This window comes from Hippoglossus hippoglossus, chromosome 1 (assembly GCF_009819705.1).
Source record: "Hippoglossus hippoglossus isolate fHipHip1 chromosome 1, fHipHip1.pri, whole genome shotgun sequence".
Lineage (NCBI taxonomy): Eukaryota > Metazoa > Chordata > Actinopteri > Pleuronectiformes > Pleuronectidae > Hippoglossus > Hippoglossus hippoglossus.
The window spans coordinates 3,084,658-3,110,500 of NC_047151.1; the positions used below are offsets into that span (position 1 = coordinate 3,084,658).

The 25,843-nt window shown below is 41.4% G+C and overlaps 1 protein-coding gene across 1 annotated transcript in view; it reads right to left on the reverse strand.

Moving 5' to 3' along the window:
• The window catches only part of sh3pxd2aa (SH3 and PX domains 2Aa), a 107,178-nt gene that overhangs the window by 56,760 nt on the left and 24,575 nt on the right, over positions 1-25,843 (reverse strand). The window contains 3 exon segments of the mRNA XM_034592073.1: positions 13,723-13,814; positions 15,883-15,959; positions 18,335-18,410. Coding sequence (XP_034447964.1) covers positions 13,723-13,814; positions 15,883-15,959; positions 18,335-18,410 — 245 coding nt within the window.

Consider the following 25,843-nt stretch of genomic DNA (forward strand, 5'->3'; position numbering starts at 1 on the left):
GCTTTTCATCACATGCTGACATTTAGTCACAGTGTATTCACTGACCACAGCTCCATGACGCAGGAGCACCTCCATGCATGACTTATCAGCTCCACAGCTCTGAGCATTCGACTGGATTGTCAGGCTAAGACAGCTTTGGGCATCCTGAGGCAGCCCATGTGGTGTATGGCTCAGGCAAGTTAGCGCAGTGGTCAGCCGACGACAGTCAAGGTGTCTTAAACTGCTCATGAATTAGTATGTATAAGAACACAGCAGAATCTGTGTTCTTTCAAATTCACATAATTACCTATATGGAAATGAGTACAGTATTCATTTTGTTTTTGTTATTCAACATCATGTTCTCCATCAAGTGGTATTTACGACACATACTCACAGCAGTTCTGCTTCTCTAGGATTATGTTGGCTTTTAGGAGTGAACACAATGAGGGTGTTAGCTGGATTAAGTTTCTTAAAGAAAAACACTAGCCCTGATCTTATAGTTCAGTTTGTCATTCTGTTCCACACATGACTCCCTCAAAATTCCAATTGCTTCAGTTTAGTTAGAAACTCTAATTTTCAGGAAAATAAAACCTAAACACATCCTAAATACTTAACACAAACACAATAAGATAAAAACTTGTTAGTTTTGGAGGCTTTCGATCACCATTATACTTGCTTGCCAGTCAAGTTGTATTATTACTATTATGTAAACGTTGACTACATTCTTTGTATAAACTTTAACAGGCTGAACATTATAAAAATCTATTTTAAAATGGGTCCATAAGGACAATGAAGTCACTAATTTGAATTATATGAGAGGGTTGGAACCTAAAGCGCTAATCAATGTGTTTACAAGTATTAGCATAATTGCTTCAAGTTAATGACAGTTAATGGCTCCCTGCTAGGCCTGCAAGACCAATAAATAAACACAGAGATCATGGCCCGAGCCCCCCTTCTCTCCCTCTCTCTCTCTCTCTCTCTTTCCTCGTCCCTGCTCCCCACCCCCTACATCCCAAAGTGCCACCAAATCCAGACCTGAGCTGTAACCTTACCACCCTCAAGCCTACCTCTTCTAAGCCCCTCAGGAGCCCCAATTTACCCCCTGTCTTCCGCTGTCTTTTAGCCCTCGTGACCACGACAAGGCTAAAGCCCAGCGTACACATTAACCCTCCAGGTTGGACTCAAGGAATCAATTAACACATTGCTGCACACACAAAAGCAGATACAGTTCTTTAAGTTGAATTAAAAAATTATATTTGGTTCTTATTTCTACACTCAGGAGGACTGTGACTTGAATCCATTTCTCTCTCTGTTATATGCATACCCCTTATAAAATCCAAATTCTTTGCTGTTTTTTTTTTTTGGGACTCTGATCAATCAGGACCATTTAAAGTCAACATAGTATTGAGAGATAAACAATATATAAAATGTAATACTAATATGGCAACTTGGCTGCAATAGACACTTTTTAAAAATGGATGAAATGGCAAAAGATAAAAAAGAATACCCGTCACTTTGTCTCTATGCCCAAGTTAGCATCTTCATATAGCTTTATTTATCCAAATATTCTATTTACTGTGAAGTGGCAAAACTTAATAGGTTTTATGTACAACTTCTGCTTATTGTATTACAAAATCATCTTAAACATAGATGTTTGAATAGTAATTTGCAAGAATTGTTTCCTTCTTCGCTGTGCTTAGGTTCTTAAATTTAAACAAAATGTGGTATTGGTCAGCCTAAGCCTTTGTATAATTCAATAACTTTTTGTTTTCTGGTATTGATAAAAAAAAAGAAAAAACATTGTTTGTTCTTTGCTTGAATTTGAACTCACATTAAACACTTAACCTACATCTAAATCCTAAATCAATTTACTGCTCAACTCAGATGACCTTACTTGGTAATCTGAGGTGGTGAATAGGGTAGTTCTCTCAGAGTACTGACAAGTGTACACGGTGGCAATAAGAATGTCAACCTTTGATACATACTGTACATAGAGATGAGGTTGAAAATTGGTGGCTAGTAGAAGTTAAATAAAGGCCTCCTGTCATTATCAGAGATAGAACTTCTACCCGTTACTCCACACTCTCTAAATTGCACAAACACATTATCACGCACTTATTTGTAATTAGCCCTAAAACACCAAATCTGTCCTCACCCCATCACCAGGGGGTGACCATGCTACTTAAGCAATCCCCTGTCAACAGCCCCAAAACTGACCAATCGCATGAGTTCATGTCTTATCCCTGTAATAATCTGATAATCTTGCAGCATCTCGCTCCTCCAGCCACAAGCCAAGGTCGATCCCTATTGTTATTCATGGAGAGGGGTGTGAGCGGGCATGATGAATGATGATAACATCACCCGTGTCTAACACTACAGTAGCCTATGGAGGGCAGTGGCCAATATTTTTATCATGGCGGAAATGCAGTATGCGCATATTAATAGAGAAATTTGTCACCGCTATCATCTGCAGGGAACAGATAATAACATTTAGGCTGATAGTTATTTGATTGCCTACCACAAGCCCAGACAGATAAAACAAATCACGACCTACGTCTAATGCAAATTGGCTCAATAAAAATGCAAGTAAGAAAAGGAAAAATTAATGTCTTCCAAAAAGGGAAAAGGGTTGGGGGTGGGCTGCGATTGTGGGGTGTCTGGGAAGTTTAAAAGGGTTGAGAAATTCCATCCAGAGGAAATACATCTCACACAGGAAGAGAAGGGGGCCAAAATGGACATAAGTTAGAAATAAGACAGAACAAGAGTCAGAGAAAAATGTTCATGTGTGTGAACCGTGAGTAAATCTATGGAGGAGAGAAAGCCCTGGCGGTTTGTGAGAGAACACAAGATTGGACAAGTGGCCGGACTATATAGAGCAGGTTAGGGTGCAAAGAACTTCACTTTGTATTTGTATTGTGAAGTACGCCACCATGTGGAGAGTTACTAGAGAGTAGAATAAGAGATCAGACAGTTAAATGACAGCTTTAAGTTTGTGACACCACAAAGAAAATGCTCTGAGGAGCAGTTACACTGGGCAGTTACCATGTGTATACGAGTGTATGAATATGTGAACACATGGATGTATTTTTACACATAAAAATGTCCCTCAGCTGCAATGTTAGCTGTTCTTGCATATCAGGCTTTAGCACTACAGGAGTGAGCTACCCATGTTTCTGTAGTTATTATTCTGCAGGACATATGAACACATCAAAAGAAAATAAAAAATACCTTACATCCATCTGAAGATCCATTCAAAATGCATTAAACATCAAAGTTGCTCGACTTCAAAAAGCAGCAGCTGATTACACAAGAGTGACATCAGCTCAGAGTCCCGCTGAGGTGCAGTATTTTGGTCCACAGATAGGGGTCAACATCACTCAAAGCATAGGCAGAGACAGGAGAAAACTGTAGCTGACAGCAGAATCTGCAAACGGTCCGAGGGATTTTTCTGAGCTTTGATTGATGGGATTGATTCCCGTGTTGCCCTGCAAGGCACATGGCTCCTTTTTCTAATCAGATCATAGTCAGAAAATTCAATCATATGTAGTAGAGCAGCAGCTCACGGCTGTCAAGGCTTGAGTCCTGTAATGAGACTGAATGGTGGGGGTATAAAAACACACAACGTCACAGTTCGACCTAGCCCTAAAAATGATGCAAGGAGAGTTCAGAGTGCGCACCTTTAACCCAAATGCCAATAAACTGCAGCCACTGCCTCATGTATTGATTATTTTAAGTTGTCTATAGCTTGTCAGAGATATAGAGGGATGCTCATTGCACTGTTGGCCTGTTTTTGACCTCCTCCCAACCCTTGGCACCAGGCCCATATTACTCTTTCCTTCCTCCTCTCCTCCATCCTTTTCCAGGAAGTGATAAAGTGGACACATGTCATCACCCTTGTGGCCACCATTATTCATCACACTCACGTACGGCCCGCTCATCCGAGAGCTATTTGTGTAGCAAGCCGACAACCCCACCTTGACAACACCCCGTGAGTAAGTGTGTGAGGAGGAGAGCACAAGTCAGTCAGACACCGCATCAACTGGGCGGGTGGGCGGGTGAATGAGTGCATACATGTAAAATGATGACGGGTGAAAAAATAGAGGCGAGACTGTAGAGATGTATAACAGATGGGGGGGTGCACTGAAATAACCTGACAATGGGCAAGACCAATTTAGTCTTGAAAAAAAAACACTTAACTATTCTTCTGCTGCCGCATCTCTTTGGGAATGAAGTCAAACATTTAAAAATATGATCGCATGAAGTGAACAACTGCTCCGTTAGAGACCGGTCGATAAACGCTCACACATGAAAGCACATACATGTACACACAAGACTTCCCACAGGCCACACACTCAGCTGACCACTCCTCACCACTCTGACACGCTCAAAGTGTTTAACCCCATCAACACCGGTGCTGCACGCTGCCCGTGTTGTTACTGTGCGGTCTCCAGTGAGTGCTATTGATCCTAATTCTGAGGGGAACGGAGCAGCTTATCCATTAAGGTTGAGTGAGTCTGTCGCCTGTCTCCTGCTCACAGCAGACGGAGTGGAACAGACAGATGACTGGGAGGAGAAAGATGGAGGTGGGAGGCCAGGAGGAAGAGGAGGAAAGATGCTTCATGACTCACAGACAATAGGGAGGGATGAAACGATGAGTACAACATGGGAAGAGAAGGGAAATAAATTGGTGAAAATGAGTGAATGAAATTGAAGATAAAGACTTAAGAAAACAAAAATAAAGAAATAATAAAATGTATAAATTAAATAAAATGTTTATAAATTAAAGAGCAAAGTCCAAACCTGGGAAAACTTGACTAGTTTTTAAAAGTTGTCCACATCTTTAGCTAATTTCTAATCTGGCAAAGTTTAGGAGCCACAACCAGTTTTAAGCCTGAAGTGAGAACCAACATACAAATCAGAGACCCTTAGAAATGTTTGAAACCATGTTAAATGACTTTGTCAAAGGTTTTGCATCTAAGCAACCTGTTGACTTTTTTACCAAAATTGCTAAAGGGGATTAATCATCTCAATCTGAGTTACAGATCCAAAGGGAGTTTTATAATATTTCTTAGCTGAAAAAGCAGGTATGAATGAAACCCATCCACACTGTTATTTACAATTGGAGCTGGGGCAATACAGAAACTTATTGTTTTGTCAACATTGAACTTTTAATACATTTTGAGGTTTTGTAATAGATTTCTAACTCAATAAGTGATGTTTTTTAAAGTTTATTAGGTGTGCCAAAGGAAATAACATACTGTAGAGAAGACGGAAAAGAATAGGACCCAGAACAGAACCTTGGGGTACACCACACAACAGACTTTCAGATGGGGATGCATAGTTTCCTGCTGCAATCAAGAAACTAACTCATAAAGGAAGGAAGAGAACCACTCCAGGACTTACCCACATATTGCATAAAGCCTTGATTATATGTACTTCTACTACAAACAGGGTACAAGGACATGGGAGAACTCTGTTGTTTCTTGACTAAATAACATGAAAATAAAATCAGCTGAAAAAGAGTTGTAAGTCATTTCTGCCTTACTGTTCTGGCACAAATGCAGTATGCACAGGGTCAAATTTTGGGCTGCACATGCTGATCACCAAATTTACAGCACTCAGGCTTCTAGCTAAGCAGCTTAGTAGATTTAAACAAGGAACAATAAAGTTTTTTTTATATTCTATTGGTAGCTCACAGTCATCAACAATCGAGTTACCAAAAGTCTTTATTCATTTCTTAAAGAGTTGAGGAATCAGGTAAAGCAGACAATCATCAAGATGAGACAGTTGGATTATTTTTTACAATAAGCAGTTTATACATTTACTTTCTTGCTCTGCTTTCAGGAACTGTGGTTCAAAGTTGATGAGAATTTTTGCCATTCAACAGCTAATTGACGCTTGCTAACAAATAATGCTGCCTCATCACAATGATGTCAAATTATGCAGGGTAAGAGGAAAAGTGGGAATGGAGATAAATAATGTCTTTGCTCAGAATACTTAGAGATGATCAGCACCTTTTGGCAGCCTGCCACGAAAAGTTTAACGAGGAGCTGGAATGTCTGCAGTGTGAAAGAGAACCCAGAGCAGCAGGCACAGATGATGTTTCCAGTAGAGAGAGCAGCTAATTCCAACAGAAATAATATGATGGGATACTATAATTAATTGGTGCCGTTTTCATTGCTGTTGTAACAATTGATAACAGCCTCACTCTTAGGATGAGATTATAGGACGATGGGACCTGGACATTTGGCCCTGTCTCTGTGGTTGTTTTCAGACATGCACTGAACTCCAGATAATTTCTGACCGAGAGAAAGCAAATGTCTGAGTCAGTTGCTGTGGATATTTTCCGAAGTTTCTCCCGCCAGCCCCCTGTTAAGACCCCAAGATAATGTCCAAATGAGCCCATGTGAGAACACAGCAGGAGATTATCCGGAGGGTTTTCCACAAGCGAGTGCATGTTGATGACGCTTCTAACTTGCTACAGATGCAAAACAAAAAAACAAAAAAGAAGAATGCAAATATCTCACGACATTCGAGAGCTTTTGGTACTTCCTTTCAAAACAACATGCACATCTGTTCCTGATTCACTAATCGATGCCACAACTACAAGCTAAATTTAACACTGGATCAAGCAGCCAGACGGTTGGTAAACACGCTATGCACTTCTCACTTTCAGTACTTACAAGTTCTTTTGCTACTTTTTCTGCCTGCCTACTTTTTCTAATGAGCAGTTTTGCCTGTGCTCAGGGCCATTCAGCCATCTCTGAAATATCATCATGCTCAGCCTGCCCCATTCTGCTCTTTGTGTGGATCCTCATTTGGTATTCTGTCTGCTGGTCGGTCATCGGTTAAATGGCCTCAGTCTGGACATGTGCAAAAAGACTTTTGGATCTTCTGTCTGATCCCCACCTGAGTGTGGTCCTGTTGAAGGTTTCTCCACACACACACACTAGGGGTGTACGATACGACGATATTATATCATGAATAATTAAAATGTCTCTCCGATCTGCCTTTAAAGAGAGAAAGTTAGAACCGTGCTAGAGTGTACATTATTAAATTATATATACTCTTTTAATTCATTGATTCAGTCCAACTGGACTCCTCTCACTCTCTTTCTCTCTCACGCGTGCACGGACATGCTGACACACACACCTACACAGACTCAGCTGACGTCTCTGACTCGCTACAGTTTAATTGTTGATTTGTTTGAAATGACATTATCAACACTGATCAACACAGTAAAATCTTTCTTACATGAATGTTGTTTTTACCTTTTGAAACAGAATTTGTGATGGGATTTATGCAAAAGTCATGTAATTGAATACAAAGTCCAAACCATGTCAAAATTATTGTTGAATGTTCATACTTAGTTTGTAGAATTGCACACTTGATGTGTTTGGCCCTAATGTTAATAATGTTCAGTAACTTGCAAAATGGCCACTAAATCCAACATAAAAAAAAATTGTGATAAGATAGTGGATCGTGATCTTACCTAAAATCATGATATGGTATTTTTGCCATATCGCCGACTGCTAACACACACACACAAAACAATTAGCTCATTGCAGGAACTAAAAGGTTTTATCTATAAAATTGTACGGTCTCACCCTTCTATGTGAAGTGCCTTGAGAGAAATTATGTTGTGATTTGGTGCTATATATATGCTATATAGCACCAAATATACATATGTACATATATATATATATATACTGTATATAAAACTGCACTGAATTGTAAACAGTTTCTCAGATATTTCACTCTTGGATGTATTTCATATTTGTGACACATTTATGTTAACTCCACTGTTTGTTTACCTTGTTATTTTGTGACAGAACAATAAAGTAAATCTGTCATGGAGGTAACCCGAGGATGTTTCTTCTATATATAAACATGTTTGACATAAAAGTTCATCGTGAACCTGGAAATGGCAGTTTGATAAAAACAGCACTGAAGTCCACCTGACAGCATTTTCTGGCGCTTTTAATCACCTCACCTGGCATTTATTAGAGATTGACAAATTGCCATGGAGACGGCTTACTTAGCGTGCAAACTCAGTATCTGTTATAACCTCACTCACTTTGTGGACTTTTCCTCCGTGTTGGGTTTTTAACTTTTTGACCTGATAAGTAGGCTGCGACCTTTTCAGGGGCATCAATTTCATTTTAGATTTTTAACCTTGACAGAGACTCTCATACCATATATCAGTTTTATTGTCTCCGCAACCATCCCTCATCCCTTCTGCTTGACGGCACTCAAGGCAGTTTGAGGACACCGATTGGAGAAGTGAAGCTGGAGGGAACATTTTTGAGATGTGCTGTAAGTTACCGTTTCGGCTCATTTGCCTTTGGCTGGCTTCAGGTTAGGACAGAAATCATTCTGGGCTCAAACTGGGTCACGTCAAGTTTTAGGGGAGAGAAGAAATGAGTATAAGATGAGGATAATCCTGTTACGTTTCTGATGGTGGATAAAAAGTCACAAATGCCTGAGGTCACAACGTTTTGGATGATTTAAGAGAGAGAGGGATGGGCATGGAGGTTCAACATTATATAAATATGTGTGTGTGTGTGTGTGTGTGTGTGTGTGTGTGTGTGTGTGTGTGTGTGTGTGTGTGTGTGTGTGTGTGTGTGCGTGTGTGTGTGCGTGTGTGTGTGTGTGTCTAAAGCAAAAAACACTTTCATCATGAACGGATTAATTCTTGCACAATATTTGCAAGTAATTTAAAAAAACTGATTCAGAAACTTATCTTAAGTGCAAGTAGCTTGTTTGACTCAAGATTTACATGCATTTAGAGTTTTAATATAACACAAAATCCACTGAAACTAAAATTGCACTTAGTAGAGAGTTCTTCCAACAGTCCCCTCAAATTCAATCAAGTTGCACCAACTCATACGCACTAATAGAAATCAGTCCCCTAAATGTGCCTGATCTTTCCAACAAGGTCGATCAAATATTTCCTGGTAAATTAGTGATATCTCACAATTTTATAAAAAGGTGATTGAAAAAATCCCTGGATCCGATCCAAGACAAAATTTAATGGGGTCTATCTTGGCTCATGCCCCATCCTTCCACAGAGTTTTACGGAAATCTGTTCTGCGGTTTTCGTGTAATCTTGCCGAGAATCAAACCAACCAACCAACAAACAGATGGACAGAGGTCAAAACATAACCTCCTTGGCAAGGGTGTTTCACATCATTAATTTTCTGTTCACCATATCACTGTTTTCATGGCTCGCCAATTTACATAAAGGTTCAACAACATTTTCTAATAACTTCACTGGCATATTTTGGGAGGACAATATCACAGTTCACTAACTGCGATAGAAACATCTACATGAAACTGTTATAAGCAATTCAGGAATTATTATCTTTAGCAGGTGCTGCCTGTTTCTTCTACTGGTTGAAATGACAAATGTTGCCACTGGCAGACTGTGTGTGCTGTAGCTGATTAACATTAGTTACAGAAAGACTCACCAAAAGACCAGAAAGGAGCCTGCGCTGTTGTTTAATCTATGTGCTGGTGTCTTCTTCAGCCAAAGCCTTGTGAGGTAAAAGTAGCACCGCTCTGTAACATTCCTCTGTGATCACTGGGATTTAGTAGTTTAACAAGTCAAAGAGAGTAGTGATTCCTCTGTGGAATAACCTGTGCTACATCGCTATCAGGAGCTGGAAAATTATATCAATAGTTTCAACTTATGAGAATCAGGTCGACCGATATTTCAGTCAAGATGTGAAAAACAAAGTGTAAAAAATAAATGTTGGCTACGCCAGTGAATCTGTCAGATGCATTTTTAATGAGAGCTTCATATCTTCTCCTGCTCATCTCATTTTCAGGTTCTAGCTACAGGCTGTCAACATTAATTTGGCAGCCACTCCAACCCGTCGTGTTTTCTGCCTTCTCCAACTACAAAATCAATCTTTTACTTTTACTTCTTTTTCTGCTGTAGCTGCAGAACCTCAAAGTTGAAACCAAATGGATTCAGTGAGGAAGTAATCAGGTTTGCTTCTTTATGCAGATGTAGGACTAAATAAACCACATGCATGAAACCATAAAAGAACCAACGGAGGACATGTTGGGTAAGAAGTCAATATCACATTACTAGGATGTAATAGATGAGCTGATAGGAGACACACACACACACACACACACACACACACACACACACACACACACACACACACACACACACACACACACCATGATAGATTAGTATTATTCTTCAACGGTCCATCCTTCTCAGGGTTTCACATCACTTCTCTTCCTCTACAGTACATAGGACAAGCATGTGCACACAAACATTAAATAATCCACACACTGCTAACACACACATGCCAATCTCAACTTTAAATCATTGGCCAATCTCATTCCTGAATACTCTCCCCTGTGATTCATTTTCATTTAGCAAATGCATTACGAGTCGGGAACAAAAGGAACCCATCCAATTTAGCCGTGCCCCAATCGAGTCCTCTGGATCACGACATCTTACTGACCATTAACTGACCATTTTTTAAACAGACAGTGGGCAGTTCACTCCCCCGAGTCTTTTCCTCTTTTATTAAGACAGAGTGAAAGCCTGCAGGGAAACGGAGAAGCCTGAAGAGATTCTGGCTCTGTTTGATCTGACGCTGACTGGAGGACAGTACTTAGGCAGACTGAGATCTCCACCACTGCACCATCACTGGTTTCAAACTGTGACTTCAACTCCGCAGCCTGCTTATATTGTTTTCATTGTGTCGTTTAATGGCTGCGTGAGTAAAGCACTTCTCTGTGGGACAAAAAGGCTGAATATTTCCTCACCATGTGTCTATAGATGTTTCTAGCTGTGCACACCTGTCTTAGTATGTATGGCAATTAAAGCTGCATCAGACTGTGTGAAATCATTCCAAAAATGGCCCAATCGAACAGACATAGGACGTCTGGGACAATAATGACTGCGGAGCACAAAATCCACTCTAATTGTATCCTTTTTACTGTCTCACAGCCTCATGTGTTTCGGAGGTGTTTCACAGACTTTTCCTTCAGCTGATACACCTGCAGTATGCCAACAGATTTATCCTCTTTGCAGCTGTGACACCTTTGCAATGGGGATATAGAATCACATCCTCGCGCACGTCACATACATTTAATGCTGCGTTATTCGTATGTTACCTTCAAACATGAACAATGTAATTCTGCTGTTTAAAGGTAGGTTTGATAAATTGTTTCTGAAACACTTCTTTGTTGTCTATAGCAGGACTGTAGTAAACTCTGACCGAATGAGATGATTGGTCATCGTAACTTTGTGTCACTAACTGACCTGCCTGCCTGCACTCAGTCTTCAGCCAGAGAGACATAAAGCTAGTCTCATTAATTGTCAATTAACAACAAGCCCCCACAAAACACCATTGTGCTGTTTAAAGCAGGGTTTCCTTGTTCTCTACTGCAGTGGCTTTGACATTTTTCAATCAAGCCCAAAGTTGTTCAAGTCATGCACTGGAAATGTTTACTTTCTCAAAAGTCACATGAGACTGTTCTATGGTACTCTTCTGTATTTTCACCACTGTCTAATTTTGAGGTTGAACCCCTGTAATTGTTTTCTTGAATACACTTTGTCCCAGGTGAATCTCTGTAAGATTGAAGTCCGAGTTGAAATCCATCAATTCACTTGATCAAATGAAATTATTTTAAAAGATTGCGTTGTTAGGTGTTTCACAAACAAACTGTGAGCGGAGAAGGCGGTGCTGGGAACACACTTTAATGATGTACATCTTCATCTCGCAAAAGACAAGAAGAATAATCCCATTTCTTTATGCACCAGAATACATATGGCCTACGCAGGGCAGTAAGACGGTGGGCGATATATTAGATAGACGTTCATCGAAGAAAAAAACTGTAAAAACTGAAGGGCACAAGTCGGTTGAAAAGATGGAGATGGAGACGGCGAAGCTGTATGGACAGAGAGTAAACCAGACTTGTTGATCAAAGAATGAGTACGCAAGCTGTGAAGCTTGTTAACCTGCGATGCAGCATCAATTAAATGTACTTTAATTTATGGGGCCGAGTTGGATAGAAAGAATTTATAGGAAGAGAGGGGGAGATAATCTGTAGCGCTGGGCTGTACTGAAAATCAGTGACAGGCAGAGGTCACTAAATCCTGCCTGCAGAGGAGAGGAGAGGAGAGGAGTAATTTTAAAAAAAACATAGCCCGGGTCTAACAAGAATACTGATTTGCAAATGAGTAGTGCGATACTGGCATTTGAGGTTTGGAGAGGAGAGTGTGTTCTCTAATTAAAAAACACCCAAAGGGGCTATCTCCTGCTATGAAACAAGTCACTCTCCTCCTCCCACTCTCACATCCATCAATTCCTCTTCCTCTGCACCCCCCTCCTCTCACGCCATCAACTCCCCCTCCACCTGGCCTGATAGGAGGTTTTAACGAACTCGGAGAGAGGGAGAGGTGATTTGGGAATAGAGTAGAAAGCGAGAACAGACAGAGAGGTAATGAGCTTACAGCCATCGGTGCAGCATTTCTGGGATTCGGCGTGAAACAATAACATGCAAGAGAAGCTAACATTTAGAGGATGATGCACATGTATGAGGAAGTTGTATCTGATTGTAGGCAAAATCATTACTGTGGTGGCATCTCATTTGTGAACCCGCAATAATGTGGTAATTTATGTCAAGAAATTATATTTTCAGCTTCTTTCTTGTTGAGGAGAAGCTGCATGTCGATATACACTAATCAAAATACAAAGTACAACTATGTTGAACATTTTGTGGTAAAATTGAGTCCAGTATTTCACTGACAACTAAACCTCTTTTCACCTGGAAATCACCACAATGAACTTATTGTGCTGTGTGTGGTTTTCAGCTGCAGAAACAATGGTGCACACACTGTAGCCCCTTTCAATGCAGATTTACTGAGACATATACCAACGACCAGAGCTACATGCAGTAGCTCTGGTCCACATGAAGTGGAGCCAAATTGTGCAGACCTATGTTTTTGTTTCTCTGCTCTGAGTTGTTTAAAGCTAGGGTTGGTAATCCCAGAAAAGCCAACAAGAACAGGCTACACTTTGAAAATATGCAACCCATACATCCTACACCCTCACATCGGCGCTCGCGTCATAGCAACGCACCTAAACCTCACAAACATGCACTGACTCACGGCTGCTAGAAGATGACTTTTCCAAGACTCGCTCGCTAACTTCTGGCTATCGTCTCTTCTTTCATTTCGTCCAAATGAAATCGATCTGTCATGTTTATTACAGTCCTGCGAGGTCAGACACTGGCTTTTTTCCAGGTAACTTTATTAATTGGTTATTGGAAATAAAAGAGGATTTCATCAAATAAGATATGATGTTTTTGTGAAACAAATTACCAACCCTTCCTTTAAGCACCTATGTGTGATTCATGGGATGTGCACATGTTCTACACTTTAGATTTTCAGCTGCTCAAACAACAAGCTTCACCTTTGAAAAAAATACAGAACAAATCCACAATTAATTTATGACGGGCTAGAACACAATGTAACAGCAGTGCAGGTAGAGGCGAGCTGGAACTAATGTTTTGGTTTGTTTTTTCCCCAAAAGCCAACGTCACAAACAATTACTCTTCCTTCTCAGTCAAGTTCAGCCTGACTCTGCCACCACAGTAAAGATGGTGTCACTGCAGGACAGCAACACATAAATCAGAAGTGTGACTAGTCCATACTTCCAGTGTGTACATGTGTTTGTGTGTTCAGTATGTACAGTATGTGACACTCACTCCACTGGGGGATTGATGTCCTCAGCTTTCGTCTCAAAGAAGCGCAGCACTTCCTCGCTCTGAGAAATCTGAGGGGGGAGTCGCACCAGCGCCTACAGAGAGAGACGGGAGAAGAACGGTGGGTAAAAAAGCAGCCTACGATCAAAAAATATGATTTTAGTGAACATAGGGCACCCTGGTGATACAATCTGGAAACGAGATGCATTTTAATATCAGATGTTAATTGAGTCTGCTGGAGTGTACTAAGTAAATGGGCAATTGTTTTCTGCCACATGCACAATAAAAAGTGTAAGGTGAGAATATGTAAACAATAATAATAATAAATAATGCATTTTACACATGTACTAACAATAAAAAAAACAGATCAATGCAATAATATATAATAATAGGCTAATAAAATATGTATAAAATAAACGATAGTAAGACTTAGAATAAGTAAGTCTAAAAATGTGTGCTTTGAGACGAGATTTGATGGTGGGGAGAAAGTCAGTGTCACAGATGGCTTGTGGGAGAGAGTTCCAGAGATGAGGGCTGCACAGCTGAAAGCTCCAGACCCCATGGATAAGTGGGCAGGAGGAGCAGTGAGGAGGAAGATCGGAGAGTAGAGCAGTAATGTTTTCACAACTTGTTCCACTGCCCACCAAACTGCCAAGGCTAGTGCAACTTTAAAAATCGTTGATTACTTAAAATGTGAGGGTTTGTTTTCCTCATTTTTAAAGTAATTGTATCACCGTTTTTCGTGGAAACAACTGCATCTCTGTCGCATTAATATTTATATTAGCAAAAAGGTAATCAAACTATTGATCATAGAAAATAAATGTCTTCACTATTTAAGCCATTCTTGTTCCTCTGTACTCTCCCTGTACGTTCACTGACAAAGCCAAACTACAGTCAAAGAGAGGATCGTATGTCTGGCTAACCATGTATATTTAATGATCTAGCCTGCTTTCACCAGAGGCATAGCTCATGTACAGTAGCGGGGAGCTGGACCATGAACATGTGTCACATGGACACGGTCGGCACAGACCCGAGCTCCCTCCATATTTCATTCAATGGATCCTATATTATTGAAAGAGCCTTGTGGTTGTGATTGAAGAGTCCGTATCTGGCTTTGCATCCACAGCTGGCTGGACTCACCATCCCGCAATCTCCAGAGATTCTGGGTAATTACTCTTCCTCTCTGTTGTTTGCCTCATAAACAGGATGTAGGAAGTAAACAGTGCGACAGGCTGCACAGTGCTGAGGTAAGAAACCGGCTCGCTACAGCAAACTGTAAACATTAGAGCGCTTGGGGTCATTTGGGTAATTAGGAAGCTGGTTCCCGTTTCATAAAGCTTTGCTTGTGCTGGGCTACGGATCGAGTTCATTTCAGATGTGTATAATTGCTTTTGGTTTTTTTAACTTCTTTTGGTCCCAATTACCAAGCTGATACTGTAGCTAACCTTTCCTAATGCAGGCCAACGATACTGCTGCCTAACTGTGTGTATTGAGACAAACACATTGGCTTTTTGCCAAGAGGAAGGAAGGAAGGAAGTGAGGAAGGCATGGCTGAGGAAGAGATCTGAATCCAGGATAAATAAAAACTTAATAAGGGAAGTTAACAGGAAGTGATAAGGCGAGTCTCCCTTGAACTAAAGAATGGGAAAGGCCATTACGTTCAAGGATGCTAATTTGGGGGAGAACTTCCTTTTTTCTTTTCCCTGACTGTCTCAAATGAGGGGATGAGGTTATTAGTGTGTGGGAATTGGAAATGATGGAAGACCTCAAAGTCTGTTTCATGATGTGCAGTTGGATGTTGGATGCACAACTAGGTCGCTCTGCTTCTCTAAATGTGGCGCACGTGACAATAAACAAAGCTGCAGTTGGAAAAGATCATAAAGTTTTCACTGCGAGTCAAAGTGCCTCACTGCCTCTGAAAACCAACGTGTCACAGCAGATTAATTTAAGGCTCAGGAAAGCACTAATAAATATTGTAGCTCCTCGACGTGAGCGCCATGTTAACTTTTTTCACGTCCACAATTGTGTCTAAGCATCAGACTCCACGTTTAAAGCATGTGAAAGCACGGTATAGACTGTGACTTCTGACCCCTCACAGGCTGGGGGACATTCCCCAGAGTAAGATGGGGGAACTGAAGGATGTTTATAGAAAGGCCTATTTACCCTGCAGTAGTCGTCGATGAAACGCAGCCGCTTCATGGCCACATCTCGCACATGACTCCTCCGGAACAGGATCTTGCCTGGGGTGAAGGAAAGGAGGGAGAAAGTACAAATGAAGGTAGGAGGTGGTGGTGATTGATAAAGGAGAAACTATTTATATATATTTATCAAAAAGTATCTGACAAATGCACAAAGCACCTGCCGAAAAACATCATATCTGAGCTGATTTCACAATGCAGACTGCAGCGTGTAATACCCTATCCTGCCGGGAGATGGTGGTAATGTAGGGTGGTGATCCTTCATCATGGCCAAACCAATCTCAATCCCACACTCAAAGACCCAGCTGTCTGTCCCCCTATGGATCCCATGACCTCTGTCTGTGACATGGCTTTCTAAATAACAAATAGGATTTATTCACACATGGGACATGCATGTTAGGCCCTCCTCTCATCCCACACATTGGGAACAATAAAGCCCACCACCAAGGATCACAGGCCCCTATACAAACTGCATGCACTTCAACCTTCCGGAGGATTTCTTGCATTATCAGCTCTTTTTTACTAAAGTAATTCTACAAATAACAAACCTTGTTGATGACGGACAATATCTACAAAGTATGTTAAGTGTGAAAGGACAACTTTCAAAAGAGACTAAGGGGGAGTTTTTACCAGACTGGGTATTGTTTTAATAACTTCAAATTTGGAATAAAATCTTCTTTCATTTCAACACTTTGCTGATATATAACCATATGTAACCATGTTTTTTTCTTTTCCTTTTTTAGCAAAAGAAGGAAACATTCAATGTAAAATGTTCTCTTTACACGTGCAAAATGCTCTATGACTTTGCCTGAATAAAAAATGGGAAAATTGAGATTGAAAACAGTAGCTATCTTATCATAGAATAACTAGAAGGTAATGGGAGGTTTCAATACAAATCCATTTCATTTGGTACCAATAAAGGATTTTAATGTGTGTGGTTTGAATGTCTTTCAAATTTCTAATGTTTTTCAAATCAAAATTTTAATTCTACTCTCTAGTTCAAGCTGAACCTTTTTTTTCATTTTAACTTGACTTCAGATAAAAAATTGGTCAGTCAAAGAGTCAAAGTGAAATAATTTTAAGTTATAAATCCAACAGTATCAAAATGTCGACCATAATCTTGCCCTTGTTGGTGTAACTTGTCTAAGTATGTCACATGATCACATGTCAGTGCTGGTAATGACAGATGAGAGCTGTGACGCATTAGATTAATGTCCTTGTCTAGTAGTAATAATATTCCATTTTGATGCATGAATGATGTTCGATTAATGTGATTACTGCATCAGCTATTAGTATTTTCATGTGATAAAAACATAATTATAATGATAATTTTTTTTTGATAATTTAATGATAAGTGCATTTGATTACTGATTTGAAAAACTAATCCAAATGCGCAGAGTTTGAATATTTTTTCGCTTTTCCATCCGACATCAAACAAGCAAGAATTAAGTGATTTCCGATGCATGTTTATCACAAACATTTATCTGATCTATTGTCCTGCAGTTTATTGGACTACATGTGAGTCAAGTTTTTCCTGAAACAAGTGTCCTTAAACAAACACTTAATAATGTGTGAATCTGGCGCCAGGGAAAGGATCCTTGGTTGGATTCCAAACTGTTCTTTAGACGTGAGTGCGTGTCGGCGAGAGACAGACAGATTCAAAGGAAGAAGAGCGTTTGAGGGTAGAGAGCATTTACAGTAGATACTGGGATCATGTGTGGGCCACGGGGCTTACACAGAGCATAAAAAGGAGTATTTTGCTCCCAGAGCATTAATGAATAAACAGAAGTCTGCATGACAAACATATAGGTGCACACACATATTTACACAAGACATCAGTGTGATTAGCAGAATCACTGTCAGCCCTTCTGCCCCGGACACTGAACTGCCACAAACACCAACATCGATCACTGCCTAGCTGTACTGTAGGTCACCATGAACCTGAATGTCAGGCAACGACTTGCAGCAGGAGAGATGAGCATGTGTGGCATGACTCAAATCAATACCACGACATGCACACGGTAAATCACACACACACACACACACACACACACACACACACACACACACACACACACACACACACACACACACACACACACACACACACACACAAAGACATCCACATAATAAAATAAATTGATGCGTACATAAGCTCGACTCCAAAAAACTTCACAAAAACAGAAACACAAAGACGCACGGACATGCAATCAGCTGAGATTTGAAAGTCACAGATAACGCCCTGTTAGCAGTAAGATAGTACACACACACAGCTATACTATATACACACAAGCACACACACATGCACCACAGGCAGGCATCAGTAACCAGCTCATATTGACGCTAGCGAGTGCCAGCCATACATTATTAATATGGGAGCCTGTTCAGATAACTGGAGCTCAGGAGCAGGCTACTACCTGGGAGAAATGGAATGATCCTCTTCTTCGGGTCTTTCTGCCCTCCCTCAATTGGGAACTTGTCAAGTATCTGCATCTGCAGAGGGAAGATGAGAAAAAAAACAGTTTAGGTTTTGTAGCTTTAAGTTTAATTCTCATCATGTTAGGAAAAAAGCGTATCTGGTTTCTTTTTAACAGTAAGATAAGTCAACAGTGAATATCAGAGTCAATATTAAGTATAAAGCTGGAGCCAGGATGCAGTTTAGCAAAAGAGAGAGAGCCAATTCAGATGTTACTATATTTAACATGCATATGTTTTGAATTAGGCTATTGAGGCCTGCGATCCATTTTCTTTGCTCTTTATAATTACGCAAATATTAGATTTTTTCTTTGAATGGTGATTTAAATTATTGTCATTTTAGTCATTTTTCTCACTTCTTAATGCATCCAAGGGAAAGGGGTTACGAAACAACATAAAAATATTAGCATTCATGTTGTCATTGCCTAGCAGTGTTCTCGCGACTTAACCAGCTTAGCATCAACTACACTGTGTACACAACACACCATCTTGTAATCACAATCCCACAGATGCCATGTGAAGGTGGAATAAGAAAGAGGTGCATTTCTCTATAGTAGAGAATAATTCCTAGTTCGCACTACACAATGTTTAGCCCGATTTACCAGTTGCACACAAATTTCGGAGCCCGCTGACAAAAGCTCTACATCAGAGTCAAATCAGCGTCAGATCGGTAGTTGCCTATGAACTTTTCAAAGACGCGGTAAAGGCTCACCAACATATCACCTCCTCCAACTAGATTTCTAAAAGGGTTAATATCTAGACAAATCTGCGACAACTACAGCCAATCAGAGCAGACCAGAAATAGTCAGGGGTTTCTCCTGGTGAAAGATCTGTAGTATGTCATGTGGTATGAACTCACAACGACTGCAAGACAACCAATCACAAGGCAGCGAGTGCATTATAAATAAATTACTCCACCTATTTTAATCTCGAAAAGAAAGGCTTAATATGTGGCAAATATGGCTCCCAGAGATGACTAAGAAATTCTTTACTTTCCATTTTTTAATCTATTTTTCATCTTTTGTCTTCAAAGAGGATGTGCAGCACTTTGGGGATGACGACCCTCATATTCACTTAATCCCAAACCCACATGAGTGTATCACACATATTCCAAAAATCAAATCCTGTCAACACATCTTTTGTCCCAAGGGCAGCAGGGCAGCGGTGGGTCGGTGAGCCGAGGGGTTCGCGGGAGTCAAACGAGCTACGATTTATTCATAAAGCACAGCGACACCAACATGATGAGAGGAGAAGTGCTGACACCGGAGTTGGAGGTGCAGGAAGAAGGCAAGAGAGCGAAAGAGGGATGATGGCGAGAGAGAGAAAAAAACAGAGAAAAGGTGGAGCCGAAACAGGGAAAATGAAAGAGACGAGGCACACAGAGAAAGAGAGATGCAGCAGAGGGCAAGGGGTGTATATGTGTGTGTCAGCCCTATTGTGTTTACCCAGTTTCACCCTTCAAATAAATCATTCAAGAGAGGGATTACAGAGAAAGTAAAAGGAAAGCAGAGGAGAGATGCAGAGGAGCAGCAGACGTACTGTACTTTACAGCACTGCAGCAAACTGTTTCCTACTGTAATCAGAGATGGAGGAGCTGATGAAGAGAGTGCATGTGTATGTATATGTTTGTAAGCATAGGGGGATGGGTGTCCAGTAAGGAATATGATTAAAGGAAAAAGGAGAGAGGAGAGAAGAGACATCAGTTATGTCTGTATCTGATGGCCAAGGGCCTGAAAGAGGACCCTGGGGAACTAAGTGAGCAAACAGCCTGGTGGGGCTCCGTATGCGTGGGGACAGTGGGACAGACTGACACACACACACACACACACACACACACACACACACACACACACACACACACACACACACACACACACACTTTATCAAATCCCCAAAGCACCCTCCTGACACATGGTTCCCTAGATCCAGTTCTTTCTGTCCATCTGTCAATCCGCATCCACCTTTTCATTGAACTCCTGTCTTCTTTTACCTGGTTCCACTTGGCTGGAGAGTTAGAGGACACCAGAGAGAGAGAGTGGGAGGGAGGGAGAGAGGGAGGGAAAGTCGACACTTTAACAGTCTTGATCCAGATTCATGGTCGACGGTGGCTCAGGAGGCAGAGCCCAATCGTCCACTCATCAGAAGGTCGGTGGTTTGAATGTGTAAAGTGCTTTGAGTGGAAGAACTATAAAAATTCAGACCGTCATCTCAAAGACCCCCAGACCCCCAGGTCCTAGCCCGAGCCCTAGAAGATCTTTTCATAAAGCTGCTGGCTTTCTGCATCAACACAACAAGCTCTGCTGCTGTGGTAGCACAAAACTTGAGGCAGGCCCAGCTGTTTGGGCCCCCTCAGATGCTGCCTGGGACAAAAAAATCCTGCTGAATTTACAACCCACTGTGCCAGACACCCAGGGGTGGATGGATGATAGACAAGCAACCTTAACATTTTAGCAGAGTAGCACATGTTAAATTTGTAGCCCTTATTTAAAATGTGACTGCACCCTTTTTTCCACTCTCTTAACCAAGTGAATGATGAGGTAAAATATGAGATGAAGAAAAGGTTTGTGTGGTTGAGTAAGTACACTCTATACGTGTGTTCATGTATGTGCAGGTGCTAGAATTGGAAAGGACAGAAACACCTCTGAGGCTTGTCAGCTCTCGGCTCATTCTTCTCATCATCTTCAATTCACTTTCACCAGCTTCCTTTTCCCCAGACTTCAACACTCAAGCACCTCCCCATCCCATCCCGGTCCGAAATGGCCCACTTGGATGAAGGTCAGCTCATTATTTAAAACAATCTCCAGTTGTCCAGCTAGCCCTGAAATACACGCTTTCCTGACGCTGCATTGACAGATTCCTGGCAAGAGGAAGTGTGTTCGCATTCCAACAGGAATTGTGGGATCACAGGGAGAGAAACTGGTGAGAGCAGGTGGGGCGGCAGGGATCAGGTGACGGAACCTGTGACACAACTGCTCGTTTTCCATGCATGCATACCCACTGCACGCTGCATAGTGAAAGCTAAGCACCTCACTTCCTTCACTTGTAATATAATAAACACAGTCATCAGTCAAGGTGGTAATTCTCAGTCCCTAGAATGTCGAACCAGAGCGAAAAGAGGAAAAAAGGGAAAAAAAGCTCATGCAAACCGTTGCTCCACTTCCCAGACTTCACTTCACTGTCTCCTTGGTAACCAGCACAGAGATAGTGTGAAGAAGAGTTGCGAAGGGACGTGATTGGATGGTGCTGTGCAGCACTGGACCACTGGTGTAAATGTTGGGAGTCAGGTAATAAAAAAGCAAGAAGATGAGGTTCTTTTATCTCTCGTCAGAGTGAGTACAGATTACTATGATGTAATGTTTACTCCACTGTCCAATTCATACTTTCTTCTCCTGCAGAGCTCCTACACATAACATCTTTAGGGAGAAGAGGATTCTGTCTATGCTTTTTGCATTCAAAACTTAATTTCAGGTGATTAAAATGCTGTACTACATTGTTCTGGTTTATAAGATTAGCTTAAAACATAAAAATATATCAACAAATGAAGCCCCCTTTCTGTGTGTTTGATAAATTTGAAAAAATGTGACATTGTCCTATCTAAATATATAATCAAGGGTATTTGTAGAGCTCACTCGTAATATGTCTTTGGAAAATGTACCCACACCCAATGTGCATGAATTAATCATTTTTAAAAAGACATCCCAGGATATTCTGACCTGCTCCAAAAATACCTGAAAATAATTAAACTCTATCAGAAATGCAGTTCACCAACATAGACTAAAATGGATATGAAACACCGAAGAACTGCAGTTCAAGAATCACTTGTATCAAAATAATTTTATAGCAATGGTTTCACCTCAAACAATCCCAGCGTTTGGCTGGGGTTCTGCTGAGAGAGCCAATCCCCATTAATAAACATTTATGAACATAATTCACAGTTAAATCAACAATGCCATAAATGAAGCACATAGGGAGGAGGGGTGGTGGAGGGAACTGTGGCAGCATATAGGGCATTGGCATGTAGGGGCATCAGCAAAGTAACAGTAAGTGTCACACAAGGGAGAAAGTTCACATCTAACCAAGCCTTAACCAAACTGTGTCCAAACTAAAACTGAGTCTACACTTATTCATTGGGTACGAGACATACTGACAAACAGACCTGAGACCAAAGAGAATAGTACAAGGCTTCAACCTAATCTGATTAGACTGATTTGGGCTAGACCCTAATCATGTCCAAAGTCAGCTCTTGGATCGTAGGAGTCCACCTGGAAAGGTTTCACATCTGCGGTTAATGATTAGCTTTAATGCTAGCTGTTATGTTAAACTGGTAAACTGTTCAGTGGATAAGAGTCAGAAAACAGTCAAAAAGAAAATTGAGGAGATGCCTTTGGCTTGCATTTTTCCAACCTATAATTCAAAGTCAAACAATAAGAAATCTACTATGACATGAAACAGAGGAAAGCAGCACGACTTCATATGTGGAGGGATAAAAAACAGGCTATGTCTGGTACTTTTGCTTATTAATTACCAAAATTATGAATTTATCATTTAATTAACTGATCAACTAGTTGTTTGAGCACCTGTCTTAGGGTCAAATCTCAAACAAAGCCAGGTATAATTCTTATTTCCAAAATATAACTTTATACAAGAACACTGATCAACAAATCAACACAAAATCCACTTCAAGGACAATATGAAGTATATAAATATAAAGTATAATCCACAGTTATAGTCATTTAAAACAGGGACAACTCAGGGCCTGTGTTGAAAGAAAGAGTTGAACAGCAGCTCCGTCTTCATATCAGGCACATGTGCTAAGAATAGAGCCTCCATATAAGGAGCTGTGAGAGTCAGTTGGCATAAACTTAAGGGATGCCATACTGTTATTGTGCAGTGAATTGATGCCTCACTTCCTGTTAGTGGTCACGTGACAGCGAGGGTTTACCCCAGGCTTCACAGCAGTGGAACAGACTGGAATGGAAATAAACGCTCGTGCATTGAACCTCTGGAGCAACTCATGACCAGCATGACAAGGAAGCCATGTGATCTTAGTCACTATCACCACGGCATCGTAGTGATAGTGACTGAGGCCACGGACCCAGCATACGGTTCTCACTGAAGGGAGGACGTGACAAGGTCACTGCTCTTGCACTTGTGTTTGCAAACAAACATCAAGTTAATGATAAAACCAACTTATCTCCAGTCTCCATGATGTAAACATGTTGCATCAATTATGTTCCATCCATTAGCTCCCCTCTTCTGTATCTAAGCTCCTTTTCCTTTTGAGGGACAGCAGCTCAGGAGGAATAATGATGCAAGAATCTTTGACTTCTTTGACAAGAAAATTACAGCGATTGAGCCCATCTGTGGTACAGATCAAACTTTACTTTCTCTATCAGCTCAGATCCTAAAGACAGCAGGACAGAAACTAATGGTGCAGATGAAACAAGTCGAAACATGCCGGCAGTATTTAGTTTCAGAGAGACAGATGTCTGAGATGAGCTTGAGGGGGGAAGGCGTTCCTTTCCAGCCACAATCAGTCACAGTTGTGCCTCTAAATATAAACCAACACCCTGGCAAAAGCTCTGCCCAGGGTTGGCACATTATATATGGATGGAACATGAGATCCTGGTATCATGCATCTTATTTTATGCAGTGAAAGCATGTGTGGGTGTGGATTGGGCATCGGGTTTGTCTAAAAAACTGGGGAGTTACTTTTCTGGAGATGTCACCACTGTGGGGCTCTATTCCCCATGTGGCGAGCCAGGCTCCCCTTTGTTTCAATAAGTCAACAGGTGCGGGGATGTGGTAACTTTTGCCTGTCCGCAGTCCCTCATTCGTCACTCCCCAGTATCAAGCTGCAGAGCCCGCTGTTGCCTTTGGAACAGAGCCCTGGGGATGGGCTTTGAGTGTGAAAGACCCTTAACGTAATCACATCCCAATTTCTGGAGGGGCTGAGCCAAAATTCTATCTTCCTTTAAAACACAGTGGCATCTGTTGCCGTATGAGTGATATGAGTCAGATGGTTTCATATCAATATTCACACTTTCCCCCAATGGTGTTGTACAGGAATATGTGTTTGCTGGGTTACATTTTAGGGCTGAAACTAACGATTGTTTTCATTACTGATGAATCTGTCGACAGAAATGAATTAAAAAGGTTCATCTCAATTTCCAAGTTTACAATGTTACATCTTCAAATTGTTTGTTTTATCCAACCTGCCCCCAAAACCAACAGAGATTCAATTTAAAATGATATGGCTGTGGCAATATTGATTTTTTTCCTTACTGCACAATGCCATTGATACTGCTGCAGTAACCGCCAGAAAATATAAATACATTCTCGGGCACTGTAAAATAATTTTAAATGTCTGGTTCCACTTGTTGCTGTCTCTGTGTCCCTTCTTGATCCTTACCAGTCTGGTTTCAAGGGAGGCCACTCAACTGAGGCTGCCCTCCTTGCTGTCACTGAGCAACTTCACACTGCTAGAGCAGCCTCTCTCTCCTCTTCCTCATCCTTCTAGACCTTTCTGCTGTGTGAGACACAGTGAACCACCAGATCCTTATTTCCTCCCTTCAGGATCTGGGTGTCTCAGGCTCTGCACTCTCCCTGCTCTCATCCTACCTCAAAGACCGTACCTATCGGGTAACTTGGAGAAGATCTGTGTCAGAACCTTGTCCACTCACTACTGGGGTCCCTCAAGGTTCTGTCCTGGGTCCTCTCATTTTCTCTCTGTACACCAACTCTCTCTGCTCTGTCATGCACTCACATGGCTTTTCCTACCATAGCTATGCAGAGGACATCTAACTAATTCTCTATTTTCCCCAGTCTGAAACACAGGTAGCAGCACGAATATCTGCCTGTCGGACTGACCACTGACTCAGTGGATGTCCGCACACCACCTGAAAATCCACCTTGGCAAGACCGAACTACTTTTCCTTCCAGGGAAAGGCTCTCCCACCCCTGACCTTACTATTACCATTGACATCTCTGTGGTAGACCCCTACCAGACTGCAAAGAATCTGGGTGACACTCGACAGTCAACTCTCCCTTACTGCCAACAGTGCTGCAACAACCAGATAGTGTTGATACATGCTGCAGGAGAATACATCCCCTTCTCACTCAGAGATAGCAGAGGTTCTGGTCCAGGCCCTGGTCATCTCACGCCTAGACTACTACAACTCCCTCCTGGCAGGTCTGCCTGCTAGTGCTATCCGACCTCTGCAGCTCATCCAGAATGCAGCAGCTCGACTGATCTTCAACCAACCTAAGTTCACTCACACTACACCAGTCTTCACTCCCTTCACTGGTCACCAGTGGCTGCCCGCATTCGCTTCACAACACTAGTACTTATGTACCATGCTGCGGAGAGATCGGGCCCAGTCTACATCCAGGACATGGTCAAACCTTACACCACAGCCCGTCCACTCCACTCTGCATCGGCCAATCGGCTT